At 55.0% G+C, this 15,551-nt stretch overlaps 1 protein-coding gene across 1 annotated transcript in view; it reads right to left on the bottom strand.

The window, feature by feature from the left end:
- Positions 1 to 15,551, bottom strand: part of ATP2A1 (ATPase sarcoplasmic/endoplasmic reticulum Ca2+ transporting 1) — a 16,809-nt gene extending 1,258 nt beyond the window's left edge. Inside the window, exons 1-20 of the mRNA XM_016217914.2 lie at positions 14,996 to 15,551; positions 14,648 to 14,665; positions 14,158 to 14,240; positions 12,683 to 12,787; positions 11,833 to 11,971; positions 9,845 to 9,925; positions 8,910 to 8,995; positions 8,498 to 8,795; positions 8,160 to 8,326; positions 5,917 to 6,005; positions 5,555 to 5,657; positions 5,176 to 5,307; positions 2,994 to 3,116; positions 2,651 to 2,869; positions 1,618 to 1,953; positions 1,207 to 1,427; positions 905 to 1,107; positions 632 to 717; positions 399 to 532; positions 171 to 288 (exon numbers count right to left, since the gene is read on the bottom strand). Coding sequence (XP_016073400.1) covers positions 171 to 288; positions 399 to 532; positions 632 to 717; positions 905 to 1,107; positions 1,207 to 1,427; positions 1,618 to 1,953; positions 2,651 to 2,869; positions 2,994 to 3,116; positions 5,176 to 5,307; positions 5,555 to 5,657; positions 5,917 to 6,005; positions 8,160 to 8,326; positions 8,498 to 8,795; positions 8,910 to 8,995; positions 9,845 to 9,925; positions 11,833 to 11,971; positions 12,683 to 12,787; positions 14,158 to 14,240; positions 14,648 to 14,665; positions 14,996 to 15,113 — 2,859 coding nt within the window. The 5' untranslated portion in view covers positions 15,114 to 15,551. The remainder of the gene's footprint in view (positions 1 to 170; positions 289 to 398; positions 533 to 631; positions 718 to 904; positions 1,108 to 1,206; positions 1,428 to 1,617; positions 1,954 to 2,650; positions 2,870 to 2,993; positions 3,117 to 5,175; positions 5,308 to 5,554; positions 5,658 to 5,916; positions 6,006 to 8,159; positions 8,327 to 8,497; positions 8,796 to 8,909; positions 8,996 to 9,844; positions 9,926 to 11,832; positions 11,972 to 12,682; positions 12,788 to 14,157; positions 14,241 to 14,647; positions 14,666 to 14,995) is intronic.

Genomic DNA, 15,551 nt, shown 5'->3' on the forward strand with positions numbered 1-15,551 from the left:
GCAGGACAAGGGCCCCTCTGAGGAGCAGCGGGCAGGGGCAAGAGGACCCAGCACTGCCCCAACCTGAGCCCACCTTCCCTTTGTGAGCCCTTGTAGTTATAGTGGTCACGGACCCTACAGGGGCTCCGTGTGTGGCGGGAAACGGGTGGCCCAGCCAGAGGGAGGCTCACCGGCAGAGGGTCGACGTAGAGAATGAGGAAATGGAGGGACATGGACAGGCAAATGGAGCCCAGCAGCCAGATGTTCACCCAGGGTGGCATCCGCATGAGGGACTGGTTCTCAGAGAGGCTGCAAGTGCACGGCCAGCCGAGGCAAGGGTGGGAGACAAGAAGAAAGAGTGGTGAGGGGAGAGGGGGGGTGGAGGGCCAAGGCAGCAGGGGGAGGTGGGCAGGCCCTACCTGTTGAGAGCATTGCACATCTCAATGGTGACCAGCACAGACAAGGCCATGGTCATGGGCTCAGGAGCCTCAAAGATCTCACACTCCACACCCTCAAAGTCGGGGTTGTCCTCGGTGCACTGCATGAAGTGAGTCTGCAGGGGGGCGGAGAAGGAACTGGAGTCCCACCAAAGCCTCCAGGCCACCCTCCTGCTTCCCATCCCACCTGTCCCACCTCTGCCGTCCTCCCCTACCAGCTGGTTGTAGCTGACGTGAGGCCCATCCTCCGCATACAGGAACCACCAGGCAGCCGCTCCCACAGTGGCTGCACCCACGTAGCCTATGGTAGAGAGATGGGGACTGGCGGTCAGGGCTGGGGAGATGGGAGGCAGCAGGAGAACCTTATGACCATGAACAGCTGGTTGAGGAAAAGAAGCCTCCAGGGAGCTGCCCTGGAGGGGCTGGTGTCCCAGAGAGGGGGTCGGTTTGGAAGGTTGGAAAGGATTGTGGGGTCTCACCCTACTCACCCCCAATTGCCATGTAGCGGAAGAAAAGCCAGCCACTGATGAGGGGCTCCTTGGGGCTCCGGGGGGGCCGGTCCATGATGTCCAGGTCTGGGGGATTGAAGCCCAGGGCTGTGGCTGGGAGCCCATCAGTCACCAAGTTCACCCACAGCAGCTGCACAGGGATCAGGGCCTCAGGCAGCCCCAAGGCGGCTGTCAGGAAGATGCTGCCAGAAGGAGGCGGTCACATGTCTGTTCTGCTTCCAGATCTGTGCTCACCCCCACCCAGGCTTGGTCCCTCCTGGGCGCCCTCCCTGGCTGCTCACCAGACCACCTCGCCCACGTTGGAGGAGATGAGGTAGCGGATGAACTGCTTCATGTTGTTGTAGATGGCCCGGCCCTCCTCCACAGCAGCCACGATGGTGGAGAAGTTGTCGTCAGCCAGCACCATCTCGGAGGCGGTCTTGGCCACGGCAGTGCCAGAGCCCATGGCGATGCCGATCTCAGCCTTCTTCAGAGCAGGGGCATCATTGACACCATCCCCTGTCTGAGGGGAGAGAGAAGGTGGAACCTGGCCCCTCCTACACACCCCTTCTGCATCAGACCAGGGCCCTCACTCAGCAACTCTCTCCTGGGCCCCTAGCTCCTGAAGACAATTGCCTCAGTGGACACCAAGCAGACTGCCCCATGCCAGACTCCTCAGGCCCCAGCCTGGGGAGGCCTGTTGATCTTCTTACCATAGCTGTGATCTCATCGTAAGACTGCAAATACTCCACAATCTTCGACTTATGGGCAGGCTCCACGCGGGCAAAGCAGCAGGCGCGACGGCAGGCCTCCCGCTGCTCACCCAGGGGCAGGTCATCAAACTCCCGGCCAGTGTAGGCTCGGTCGGTCACCTCCTCGTTCTCCCCAAAGATGCCAATTCTCCGGCAGATGGCAATGGCTGTGCCCTTGTTGTCCCCAGTAATCATGATCACTCGGATCCCAGCATCACGGCACAGCTGGATAGAGCCTGTGACCTCCTTTCGGGGAGGGTCCAACATGCCTACCACGCCGACGAATGTCAGGTCCATCTGGGGAGACAGCAGAGAGTGACAGGCTCAGCAACAGTCTCAGAAACAGCCAGGGAGGAAGCTCTTGAGGAGCTGGGGAGAAAGGTCAGTGAGCTGGGGGGAGAGCTGACTCTGGACCTAGTGTTTAAACCTCAGCAGGGCCTCGTACGCTCAGGGGCAGGAAATGTTCCTTGTTTACACATGTACCTGCAGCTTGGCAGTGCCAAGCCCATTGTGAGTAGCAGACTGTCTTTCACAGAAAGAACTTGAGCAGGAAGTTAGGGCGGTGGTTTCTGCTTTCAGAAGGGCTACTCACTTGCTCCACAACTTAGAGTAAATCTGTGTGAACTGCCATGCCACAGTGTCCCCTCTAGAAAATGAAAGGAGTGGACTTTGGTGCTATTCAGAGAGCCAGTCTACTAGAAAAAAAGCAACTTGTGCCAGAATGAGGGTTGATGCACTGCTTCTTGCATCAGGAAAATCACTGTGGAAATGAGCCAGCTGCCCCGAGTGTGTTCAGTGATGACTGATCTGTTCTGGTGTGCTTGAGTGCCTTGCCTTGTCACAGGTGCACGGATCACACGCAAAGCAGCACTAAGTTTCCTTCAAACCTAACATCCTGTGATTCTAGGACCCATGACAAAGTAGGAAATGACAAGGGTGGTGGAGAGGGTGAGGCAGATGACTCTGGGACAATGGGAGGCTTCCATCTGCTCACCTCATACTCCATGAATTTGGCAGAGTCATCCAAGACCATATCTTCTCGCTTCGGGGGGGTGTCCCGGGTGGCCAGAGCCAGGCAGCGCAAGGTGTCCCGGCCAGTGCCCCACTCCTTGATCACGGTCATGATCTTCTCCTTCACCGGCCCTGTCATTGGCACGCGGGTGGTACCAACTCGCACATAGTTACAACGGTCAATGACCCCCTCGGGAGCACCCTAGGAGACCAGACCAGAATTCAGAAATGACTACCTTCTTTCCAGGGCACAGTGAGAGGGCAGGGATAGGAGAGGGGCTCAGGGTCAGAAAGCAAAGGCACTAGGGCACATTCTGATTTCTGACCTTGACAAACATCTTGTTGCCTACAGCAGCCCGGGATTTGGCTGGGGAGCAATAGACAGACATGGACTTTCTGTCTCGGGAGAACTCCAGGGTGAATTCCTTCTTCATTAGCTGGCGGATCACCTGTAGAGAGGAGACAGGAAGGGAGAGACCAGATGTGAAATCTGTGGGAAAAGAGCGATGACGCTATGCTAGAAGGTAAGAATCCCAGACCCCTTCAGACATAATCAGAAGGGTGTGGAGGTCGAGCGGACCCCAGGCTGAGTCAGCTACACGTGGCACCTACAGCACACCAATAGAGAGATTCCAAGACTAGCGCTGCCACTGTCACAGTGCCTGGTCTAAAGCAAAACAGAAACAAGATGTGTAGAGTGGCACTGTCCAACAGAGCAATCAGTGATGATGGAATGTTCTGTTCAGGAACCGTCTGATATGGTACGACTGAACAATGGCTACTGAGTATGGGAAATGAGGCTGGTGCAACTGCAGAACTGAGATTTTACTTATGTTTAATTTTAATTAATTTACATTTAAACAACCACATGTGTGCTTCTAGAGACTTGTGGTTGGAACAGTGCAGACCTAGTGCCTGGCGGGAAATAATAAGTGCTCTATAAAAATGAATGAGGGCCTTTTCACCAAATGCATCATGGAAATTTCTCCATAAAATAAAATAAAACAGCCCAGCAGGCGTGGCTCAGAGGTTGAGCGTTAACCTATGATCCAGGAGACCATGGTTCGATTCCTGGTCAGGGCACATGCCCGGGTTGCAGGCTCAATCCCCAGCAGGGGGCGTGCAGGAGGCAGCCGATCAGTGACTCATCATTGATGTTTCTATCTCTCTCTCCCTTCCTCTCTCTGAAATTACTGGAAATATATTTAAAATAAAATAAAACAACAAAAATAAAGATAACAATAAATTAAACAAAAAATAAGTTGATCTTATATCATTTGTAAATTTTTTTTTTATGTTGAATTTACTCCCGGGCCATAAGCTTTTGTTTCTTCAGTTTCTTCTGGGATATCTTTTTCTTCTGTGCAACCTCCTCTTCTGGTTTAGGAACAATCTGCTCTTTTTCAGTAAGGATCATCTCAATGTGGCAGGGAGAACTCATGTATGGCTTAATCCGCCCATGAGTTCTGTAAGTTCTACGTCGCATCTTGGGAGCTTTGTTCACCTGGATATGCTCAATGACCAGAGAATCTACATCTAAACCCTTAAGTTCAGCATTGCTCTCTGCGTTTTTAAGCGTGTGCAGCAAAAATTCAGCACTCTTTTTGGGCCACCGACCCTGTGCCCAGCCCCACTGTTTCGCCTGGGCACACCTACCAACTCCACCATTGTAACGACGGAATGGCACACATTGCTTCTGTAAAGTGACATCCTTCAGATACTTGGTAGCTTTTCGAATATGCATACCCTTGATGGCCTGGGCAGTTTCACGAGTGTTCTTAAAGTGAACATGAAGATTTGAACCTCTTGACTTGCATGATTTTGTGGGGTTTTCAAGTGAATAGCGAACCATTTTCAGAGGTCACCTCTGGCCGCTTTCAGGAAGAGGAAGAGCGGAGGCTCTCATTTGTAAATTTTAAAAAATTATGTAAATGATTAAAATATATGAGCATCTTGCATATATATATAAGATTGGCTGATGTGGGAAACATAACACCCCAGAGGAATTCAATGTAGACACTGAGTAAATATTAATAGCAAAGACTCCGAGTAAGAGAAATAAGGGGAAGTGAAAGAGTATGCAGTAGTCACATTTCCCAAATCCTAAATCAGGTCTCAAGATATGCTAAAAACAAGTGTGCTTCTAGAGACAGAAGGATAAGAGCTGCCCCAGAGTGGGGTCACTTGTGGTTTCTGTGTCCAGCTCCATTACTTTTCAACTAGGAGGAATGGGAGGAAGTGATCTTAACTCATCAAGGGATGTTGCAGCTGGGCAGTGGCAAGAGCAATACTGGTTCAGGGGCAGCAGGTCCTATTCAAAGTCAGCCTGACCAAGAAAAGCTGTGGAGAGACCATCTGTCTGTACTGGCTGGGGTCCCAGCATGGGGCACAAGGGCCCTACCCAGCCTGACGAGGGACCTCTGCTTCCTGAGGTTCCTTGGGTCCTGCCTGGCGTATGGGGCAATGGGGGTGAAGAAGGGCCCTGTGGGAGGGAGCAGCCAGACTCACCGAGTTGCAGGCATTGGCCCTCTCCACCTTTGAGAGGCTGCGCACGTCAGTGTTGAATACATTCATCTTCTCTACCAGGGTGGTGAGCGCTGTCTCGGTGGCCTCGCCTACCTTCTCATAAACACCCTTGGCCTGAGAGGGCAGAGGAGAAAGAGGAAGTAGGTGCCCTGGGCTCCTGGTCCCTGCTCCCACCAATCATACCCACCTTCCACCTAGAATGAGAAGGGAGCAAGCCCACTCCCTTCCCCTTACACCCAGGAAAGGACTTGGTACAAGGGACCTGCTTCCCATAACCCCTTCCTTGTGACCTGCTGAGGACGCCTGGCCTTTGCGCCAGCTGGAAGGGGAGGAGGGGCTGCTTCAGGAGTGGAGAGGTTACCTCGTTGAAGTCCAAGGAGGAGTCATTGCAGAGGGCACAGATGGTGGCCAGCTCCACCAGCCCATCATACTGCCCTGCCCGGACTGGCTTATCATTCTTCAAGCTGGCAGAGGGTGGGGAGCAGGGAAGGAGAAGAGACAAGCAGAGAAGAATAGGGAATGAGACGGAGAGAGGGCAAGGGGAGAGCAGTGCGACACGGTCGGGGAGGTGGCAACCACCTTGGAGATCAGGTGCCACAGAGAACAGGTCAGGGAAGGAAGGAGAGAGAGGAAGGAAGACAAAACTAGAGGGAGGGCCCCAGGGAGAAAGGTGGGGTGTGTGGAGGGGGCATGAGGAGCTGAGGAGACTTTGAGGGAACTTACACCTCTCCTTCTGGAGCGTAAGTGGAACCAGTGATAGAGAACTCGTTCAGCACGCAGGAGTCCCCGTCCACCCTGTCGATGACAAACATCTGCGGGGAGAAGGAGAAGGGCATGTGCCCAGACGCCTAGCTCTCCCCTCCCCTGAAGGCAGTCTGCACTGAGGGCAGGCCCTGCCTCAGAACGCCCCTCAGCCCGGCCACCTCACCTGTGCAAACGAAGTGAGCTTCCTACCACCCTCCGGCTGGCCTCTCTTTTTCTCCCCAAACCCTCCCCTCTCCCACCACTCCGTTGCAATGTTCTCCATGTTTGGTTAGCGGCCTTAAAACAGAGGTTAAGACCTCCACAGTAAGGTGTGGTGGGAACTGCAGCTACCAGTCCACCTGTGAGCACATGACCCATATCTAGCTCCAGCCACCTGTGGCTAGATCTTCTAGTACTGCAGAAACAGCTAAAAATGCAGGTTATTTGCCTATGAAATCTCTTGACTTTCAATGTGGGCAATGAATTCTTTTTTAAAAAAATATACCTTTATCGATTTCAGAGAGAGGAAGGGAGAAAGAGAGTTGAAACATCAATGATGAGAGAGCCATCATTGATCGCCTGCCTCCTGCACGCCCTCTACTGGGGATCGAGCAACAACCTGGGCATGTGCCCTGACCAGGAATCGAACCACGATCTCCTGGATCATACATAGGTCAATCAATGCTCAACCGCTGAGCCATGCTGGCCGGGCAATGAATTCATTTTTATGAAACATGACAGGAGCTGGCTGCACATGCCCGTGGTCTGGCTTTGAAGGCTGTGCTTTGGAAGGTTGTAGCATATGCAGTGCTCAGAGGGGGGCAGTCCACTGTGAGCCAGAGCAAGTGTGGAAGGGATGGATGGGGCTTAAGACATGTTCCAGGCCAGGCTGGCGTGGCTCAGTGGTTGAGCACTGACCTATGATCCAGGAGATCGCAGTTTGATTTCAGGTTGGGGCACAAGTCCGGGTTTCGGGTTCAATCCCCAGTGGGGGGTATGCAGGAGGTAGCCTATCAATGACTCTCTCATCATTGATGCGTCTATCTCTCTCTCTCCCTTTCCCTTCATCTCTCTCTAAAATCAATAAAAATATATTTAAAAAAAAAAAAAAAAAAGACATGTTCCAAGGCAAAAGAGTCTATAGTAAAGTCAGTTTGGGAAACTCTGGGTTAAACAAAGTGAAATCCACCCTCTTTACAGTCATCCTTCTCAGAGGCTTTCAAATGCCGAGAGGCATGTGGGTCTCCCTGAGGAGCCAAGGATTCAGGTTTTCTCACCCTGGTCTGACCACAGAGGCCTCGAACCCCAGAACAACAATTTATATGTCACAGACATGCCATTTCAAGAACCCTGTTTAGGGCAGGAGTTCTTGGCCTGGGGTCCATGGATGACCTCACCCCAAGGAGTCTGTGGACTTTGATGGCAAAAAAAAAAAAAGAGACATCTTTTATTTTCTCTATGACATTTAGTATTTCCTTCCAATTGTGAATGCAAGCTATGAACCACAGCTTCAACATTACGGTAGTTCCTAGACCCACTGCTAGACTTGCTACTTAAATGCATTAATAAAGAAGCTAAAGTGTTACTAAATCGCAAATTTGTTTCTAAAATATTTTTGTTTAAGTCATTGGTTTCCTCTGTGATCTATATTTTTAAAACAGAATCCTATATGTTTACTTTATACATTTAAAATATACTGAGAAGAGGTCCAGACTGCCGAAGAACATAAGGCACGGGAAAGATTAAGAGCCCTGGTTTAGGAAGTGCTGTTCGAGATTAGTGTGGCCAGCTCACCGGGGCCCTGCTGTGGATGACCATTCTGGAAGGCAGTCTAGTGCACAGGCACGAGTTCTGGGCCAGACAGACTTGGGTTTGAAACTCACTTCTGCTACTTACTAACTGGGCACTGAGTTTCCCAGAGCCTCAGTTTCCTCCTCTGGAAAATAGGGTAAATGAGACCTTTCCCTGTCGGGGCTGTTGTGGAGGATGAGAGATAATAGGGGACAGTGTCTGGCACAGGGATGGTGGCTGTAGGGAGCTATCTGGCTGGGGTCTCTCTGATTCCTTCCCTAGCTTGCAGGATGGCGCTCTATCTGCCCTCTGAGCATTTCTTTCCCAGGTCAAAAAGAAGCCATCAGTGATGAAGGGGCAACCCTATCTTTGGAGGCCTCATTTCACCCAAGGGCAGTCTTCTGAGCGGGAGTTGCCCGCTCTTCTCTGACCTTGCAGACAGACATCTGGTTGGTGGTGAGGGTGCCTGTTTTGTCGGAACAGATGACCGAGGTGCAGCCCAGAGTCTCGACAGAGGGCAAGCTCCTCACAATTGCATTTTTCTTTGCCATCCGGCGGGTGCCCAAGGCCAAGCAGGTGGTGATGACTGCAGGAAGACCTGTGGGGGGAAGAAGATGGGGTGAGGGAACAATACCAGAGATGGGAAGGAATGGCCCCCCCAAAGATATCAGTCCCCTATCCCTGGAACCTGTAAATGTTACCTTATTTGGAAAAAGGGTCTCTGCAGATGAGATTAGCAAACGGGGGGGAGAAAGAGAGACGGCCATACCTTCTGGGATTGCAGCCACAGCCAGGGCCACAGCAATCTTAAAGTAGTAGATGGCACCACGGAACCAGGAGCCCCCATGGACGGGATCGTTGAAGTGGCCGATGTTGATAAGCCACACAGCCACGCAGATGAGAGAGATGACCTTGGAGAGCTGCTCCCCAAACTCATCCAGCTTCTGCTGCAGAGGGGTCTTGTCCTGTTCTGTGGCGGCCATTTGGTCGCGGATCTTCCCAATCTCGGTGCTCACACCAGTAGTGGCTACGATGCCTACGGCCTTGCCAGCTGCAATGTTGGTGCCCTGGGAAGGTGCAGAAGAGGCAAGGAATCAGACAAGCGGAGTCACCGACTGCAGGACTCCTCTGTTCTCGTGCTGCCAGGTCTCTCCCAGACCAGCTGGCCCTGCACGGCTCACCGAGAAAAGCATGTTCTTCTTATCCTGGTTGACAGCTCGGGGGTCAGGAACGGGCTCTGTGTGCTTGATGACAGATACGGACTCGCCTGTGGAGAAGGGGACAAGGGGGCTTTTCAGATGACATCGTGTCTTTCTCCCATACTTCCCGCCCTTAACTCCCTCCCTGCTTGGCAGCACAGGGTCTGGGAAGAACCAAGCAGCAATCCTGGAGGAAGTCTGTGCTCTGGAAGAAGCCACGGGAGGCAAACAGGGAATTCATTGCACTTAGAGTGAAAACTCCTGGACCCACGCCTCGGCTTCACCACTTACAAGCTGCGTGTCTTAGGATCACTTAACCTGTTAGCTCCTCTGTGAAACAACAGGTACACTTCAGAACAAGGTCTTGGTGAAACCAAGGCAGCTGACTTATGTGACAGTGAAAGTCCATTGCAGAGCCCGTCCTGGGAGGGGAGGCGTGCTGCGTGGAACCTTACCTCCCTCCCCAGATGGCAGGGCTCAGACAAGCCTTGCCTCCTTGGACCATGGGGAATGCTCAGCTCCTCACCACCCTCTCCCCATGGAGACCCAGAAGCAGTGGTGTTTTAAGCGCTTCTGAACCTGTGCCTTGTCCTAGAATCTACGGTTCCTTACTCGCAGGCTTCTGAGAAGATAGGATAGTTCTCTGGGTGAATGTGTATGTAGAAGGGACGGATCAATGGCCATCTGGAGAATAGGCACAAACGTCCCGCCCTCTCCCATGACCCTTGTGTTTCAGTTTCACGACAGTAAACAATGCTGAGCAGTGCTGAGGGGGCTGCCACTACGGAGCCCGGAGGGGCCCTACTGCTGGGTGTTCTCTTCTCATCTGGAATTTCACCCGTTTGCCCACCCAGCTCCGACTCATCAAATCCTTGCCCCATGCCCCCTGACGCGCCCTCCCACCCAGGCCAGCAGACCTGTCAGGATGGACTGGTCAACCCGGAGGGTGGTAGATTTGATGGAGAGGATGCGGATATCTGCAGGGACTTTGTCCCCCACTGTGGAGAAAGTGGAGGAGAGTGAAGTCAGTTGGGAAAGTACTTTTACTCAGTAAAATACAATTTTTGTCCAGCTACCTCACCTCACCCTTCAGGTCTTGGAGAGGTCGCCTGGGCCGGGTGCCCACCCTGGGCTTGAGTCAGGCCCTCGGCATGTGCTCCTGTTGCCCCAGCATCTCCCTCTTAACACTCATGCCGCTGTCCCCCTCCTTGAAAGCTTTTCTCCCCACTGGGCTGGGAGCCCTGTGAGGGGACGGCCTGGCATGCTGAATAAATTTATGTTGAAGGACTGAAGGGAAAATTAGGAATATTCCAGTTGTGTAATGAGAAACTAAAACTAAGAATGGAGACAGCAAAACAGAGAGAGAAACAAGTGAGAAAGGTGAGGAGGGAAAGGCAAGAAAAGAAATAAAGAAAACAGGGTGAGCTGGAGAGATGCGCGCCAGAGGAAGGGAGTGGATGGAGCGGCCAGGGAAGGTAGGAAGGAGCAGGAGGAAATATGGGAACTGAGAAAAATCAGTGTCGCCCAAGACAAAAGCTGGAGCAAGAAGCAGGAGAGAGTGAATGGGAGGGAGATCCAGGAGGAGAGAGCAGAGCAGCTGGGGCACAGGAGGCAGGTCTGCATGGAGAAGTCACACAAGACATGTGCTGTCCAGTCTCAGCATGTGAGGGGGGGGGCAGGGACCCAGGAGAGTGCGCTGGGGAGGTGGCAGAAGAGAAGGGGGGGTCTGCTGAGAACAAGGAGTGGGGGGACAGGGGAAATAACACACAGCAGAGAGCTGAGAGGCTGTGGGGAGGCCAGAAGGAATGGGTCTGTACAGGAAGCCACTTTGGGGGGAGGCTGCAAGGCAGATGCCCCACCAGACTAAATGCCTCCCAGGCCCTCTGCCCAACCCTGCCTGGTCCTAAGGATGGTTCTGGGGACAGGGTTTGCCTGTTTCCCTTCCCTTGTTTCGAAGGTTCCTCCTCCTGTGCCAGAGGAAGCTGATGGAGGAGGGAGGAGGTTGGCCATGGAGTTGGGCGGGACACCCTGTCACCCAAGTCGAAGTGATATTTATAGACATTCATGGCACTGAGTCCAAACTGTCACCATAGCAGGACAGTGATGGGACACCAGGGTCTTCAGCCTGCCCTCCCTCCCTCCCTCTCTCCAGGTTTCCCATGGTGGCAACATAGGTGTCTGGTGGAGGTAAGCCCACTGAGAAAGACATTCCCCTCTGCCAGGAGCCTGGAGATGTGGGGAGGCCTGCGCAGGGCAAATATAAAAACCGCTGAAGGGGGCAGAATCCCAGTAATCTTAGCCACCCGGCCCCCACCTCTCCCTGGTCAGGCATTAAGTGTCCCTCACCAGAGAGGCGGGGCCCCTCCTTGAGCTCTCCTCCTCCCAGGTCCCGTGCTCTCTGCTGGGGCCTGAGTTTCCCTTACATGGTCGGGGGCTTGGAGCCTTTGGCCCCCCCTCCTCCCTTCTACCCTCGCTCCTTCCCCTTTGAGAGGCCTCAAGGGCACTGAGAGGTCAAGATTTAAGGCTGACCAAGCTTGGGGGTGGGTGGAAGGAGAGGGAAGCCAGGCCTCAGGAGGGGGTGGAGATGGGACCATTGGCAGGGACTGGGTTCCACCTGTTGCTTGCAAGTACTGGGTGAGAGGCGGGGGAGCAGGGGGTCTGCCTGCAGTTTCAGGGACAGGACTGGCTGTTCCTGCAGAGACTCTGACAGGGAGGGGGTGCTGTGGCCACAGTGCCCTGGGGTGACCTCCTGAGGAGTCTGGGAAGGAGAAGCAAAGGCTCCACCATCCTGGCTACCTCCTGAACACCAGAATCAGGGAATGACCAGCCCCTGCCCCCACATCCACATCTTTTTGGCCTCAAACCCAAGGCCTCCCATTCTGGACCACTCATTCCCATCACTCACCAGCCACCTCCACAATGTCCCCTGGGACAATGTCCCGAGCCTTGATCCTCTGCACTGACTTTCGGTCAGCCCGGTAGACTTTCCCCATCTCGGGTTCATATTCCTTCAGAGCCTCAATGGCGTTCTCTGCATTACGTTCCTTGGGGTACAGGGTGGAGGACAGGAGGATCATCAGAGGGAGGAAGGTTGTGGGAGGGGAGGGGACTGGCTGGGGAGGGCCAGGGGAGGGCGGAGTGTAGAGATGGCGGAGCAGGGGCCAGAGCCCTGGGGGCAATAGGGGCATCACAGAGGAAGAGGGAGGTTATGCAGTCCTGGCTCCTGGCACAGGGAAGCAGACAAACCCCACAGGGGGGTCGGGGGGGTGTGTGTTGAAGAAAATCACTTATGGCTGAAAACAGTTAAGGGGCTTTTAGGGAGAAAAGAGAATAAAAGAAAATCAAAAAGCAAGGAACAGGAAAAGTAGAGGGCGGTAAGGTAAGAGAAAGGAGAAACTCAAACTATTATTTACTGGACTCCTACTATAGGCCAGGCACAGGGTCAGGCACTTTTGCACTTGTCATCTTGTTACATTTCACTACAACTCGAAGGGACAGGGCTATTAGCCCCATTTTATGGATGAGGAAACTGAGGCTCAGAGAGAGATGAAGGAACTTGCCCAGGGTTACACAGCCAGCAAGTGGCAGTAGGAACAACACCTCTCCCATCTTTCCAACATTCTGTCCAGTTTGCAAGTGGAGCAACAGGACCAGAGAAGAGGCAAGCCCAGGGGAAGCGGGGGAGGGAGGGTGGGGGAGGCTGGCCGCCTGTTCAGTGTCAGGAGGTGAAGGGGTGATGCGGGGTCAAAGCTGACCTGCCAAACCCCCACGATGGCATTGGCAATGAGGATCAAGAGGATGACAAAGGGCTCGACAAAGGCAGTGACGGTCTCTTCACCTTCCTCAAACCAGGCCAGCACCTGGGAAGCAGGGAAAGGGAGAATGACAGGAAACAGGTAAAGAAAGCCAGCGAAGGCCAGAGCAGGGCCGGAGCCGGCGGCGGGCGCCCCGGGGGCACCGCCTCGTGCACCCACACACCGCACAGCGGCCCGAGGTCCCACACTCCGAGGCACGCATCACACAGCACTGCCACCGCCGCCACTCAGGGGCACGGGCGGGCACAGACACGCACCATCCCGGGGTTGACTAGGAACGCTTTCAGGCTTCCCTGAGTTGTTGGCTTGTAAATGCAGCTCAGGGGACACCCAGGCCAACTAGCCCCACGGCCACATCCACCCCAGGGGAGCCAAGGGTCCATAGGAAAAACTCCGCGGTCCTCGCGGGCACCTGGCCCACCCCCTCCCCCACAGCCGCGGCAGGGAAGCTCCGATTTCACGAGGGAGCAGGAGAGGGGGATAGAGTTACCCGGCCTCCTGTACACACCCCACCCCAGCTGTTGCCTCTGCCAGGCAAAGGCAACAGCCACAGGCAAATGTCAAGGAGCAAATCTGAGAAGGGAGAAGGGAGGCCCTGCCAGCTAGCGCTCAGGGGCCCACCAGGCCTCCGTTAAGGAGCCCAGGGGACAGGGGGCCTTTTTTGCCTCCAGAGCCTTGTCTTCCTTCAGGACTACGAGGTTGAGGGAGAAATCCCCAAACGCAGGACGGACTGCTGGGAAGGTGCGTGAGGAGGGGAGCTCCGGCGCAGGAGAGGGGCCAGGACCTCGAGGAGGGCGTGGGGTCCGCCCCGGGGCCGCGAGGGCCTGGGGAGGGCAGGGAAGGGGCAGGTCGGGGACACGGGGGCCTCGGGAGCCCCACCCTGGCGGGGGCGCGCGGGCAAGGCCAGGGGCAGGTGAGGAGGGGAGGAGCCCGGGCGCGGCGTTTGGAGTCGCCCTCGCACCGGCAGCTCCCTCCCGCCTCCAGGAGGGAGCCTGCCTCGACCAATCAGCGCCAGGAGGGCGGGGCAGGCGCGCTCGGACGCCCGGGATTGGCGGAGTGGCCCGCGGCCCGCGCGCGGGGAGCAGCGGTGCCCGGGCGGCGGCAGTCTCTGAGCCGGGGAGCCCTGCGCTCCGGGGGTAACCCGAGCCTTCAGAGCCCTTGAAGCTTCGGGGATGGCTTAGCTTCAGTGTTTTGGCTGAGAACACCCCTAAAGCTTAAAATAAAACCTGACTGCGGGGTGTGGGGAAGGACAGACGAGGAGGCAGATCGGCCCCACCCGCTCAGCTCTGGTCGGTAGACTAGGATGCTGAGGGCTCGGATTAGAGCAGCCTGTGATTCGGAGCCAACACCCAGCACATTCTCCAGGTCTCCCGAACCCACACCCCCGCCATCCCCCAGATGCCTCCCACACTTACGAAGGAAATGCAGGCGGCCAGGAGAAGGATCCGCACCAGGAGGTCTTCAAACTGCTCTACTACCAACTCCCACAGGGACTTCCCTGGGGAAAGAGGCGGGGGAGGGGGACCCCCGAGGTTAAAGTCTAGCGGAAGAACCTCTGGGACTCTGGGTGCAAGGTGGGGTCCAGGGACTGAGAGTGCCCTGACTTGCAGCCTGGAGCTGTAAGGCTCTGGGCCGATGGGCAGGCCACTTGGTACTTAGAGACGGGCTGAGGGAGCTTGCCAGGGCTCCAAAAACAGGCTCCTTTCTCAAAGTGCTGGGCAGTTGTTCAAGGGCTGGATGGCTCAAGGGGAAAGTGCCTGGAAACTTCTACCCCCAGCCAGACTCTAACCATTGGGGAGGGATATTTGCCCTAGGAGTCAGTAGGGAGAAGGCAGGGAGAAAGGAATGGGGCACAGAGGGGAGAGGGGTGTCATTTGCGACAGCTCAGGGATTCCAGTAGCTTACCTTCCTCAGCAGGTAGCTCTACCCAGGGAAAAAGAAGAAAAGAACATATTCATTTGGGGTTCAATCTAATGCCCCCCACACCCAGGAGTCTGTGACTAAGACAGGAGAATCAGGCCACCAGCAGGGCATCTGAGGTTCACCAAGGTCATCCCATAAAACCTCCCAAACTCCGGTCAGGGCCCCTGTTCTCTCAGTACCCTCTTCCCCCTGTAGTCATTGGACCATGGCCCAGAGCTTTTCCCTAAGGTACCCTGGCAGGAGAAGCTCCAGTTTGAGTGTGAGTGTGCGTGCGTGTGTGCTGCGGGGTGCAAGAGGGCATTACCAGCCTCACCTCCAGAGGACACTTACCATTGGGGCCGTATTTCTCCAGATGCCGCTTAACTTGGTCCGGGGTGAGGCCTGTAGTCTCGCTCACCCCAAAATAGGCCAGACATTCCTCTGTGCTCTTGGAGTGTGCAGACTCCATTGTGCTCCCTTCCTGGGGGCCAGGGGTCGGTGTTCCTTCTGGGGGGGTTCCACGTGTGGGGGGTCTTCCTCAGTGTGTTCACCTGCCTGTTTGTCTGGGTTTCTTCCTTTTTGTCTCCTGCCCCCCCCAGATTTTTCTTCCCTCCACGAAGCTCTGACCCCCGTCCCACTTGTAGCAGCTGGCCACCCCCCCCAACCCCCAGCTGGTCCTTATGAGGGAGTAGGGGGGGCCAGGCTCCCCCCTCCCCCAGATCTGGGATTGGCTGGCTGAGGCTCCAGCAGGAGGGGTCAGAAGAGGGAGATATTTCTGCTGACAGAGGGGGAACAGTGGGGCTGCAGCCTGAGGTGTCACTCAGAGGGAAGCTAAGGTGGCCCTAGCCACAGGGAAGGGGGGGTAGGGAGAGACTTCACTTTCTGTCTTCTGCTACTGACCCCTCCT

Source organism: Miniopterus natalensis, chromosome 3 (assembly GCF_054644295.1).
Source record: "Miniopterus natalensis isolate mMinNat1 chromosome 3, mMinNat1.hap1, whole genome shotgun sequence".
Taxonomy (NCBI): domain Eukaryota; kingdom Metazoa; phylum Chordata; class Mammalia; order Chiroptera; family Miniopteridae; genus Miniopterus; species Miniopterus natalensis.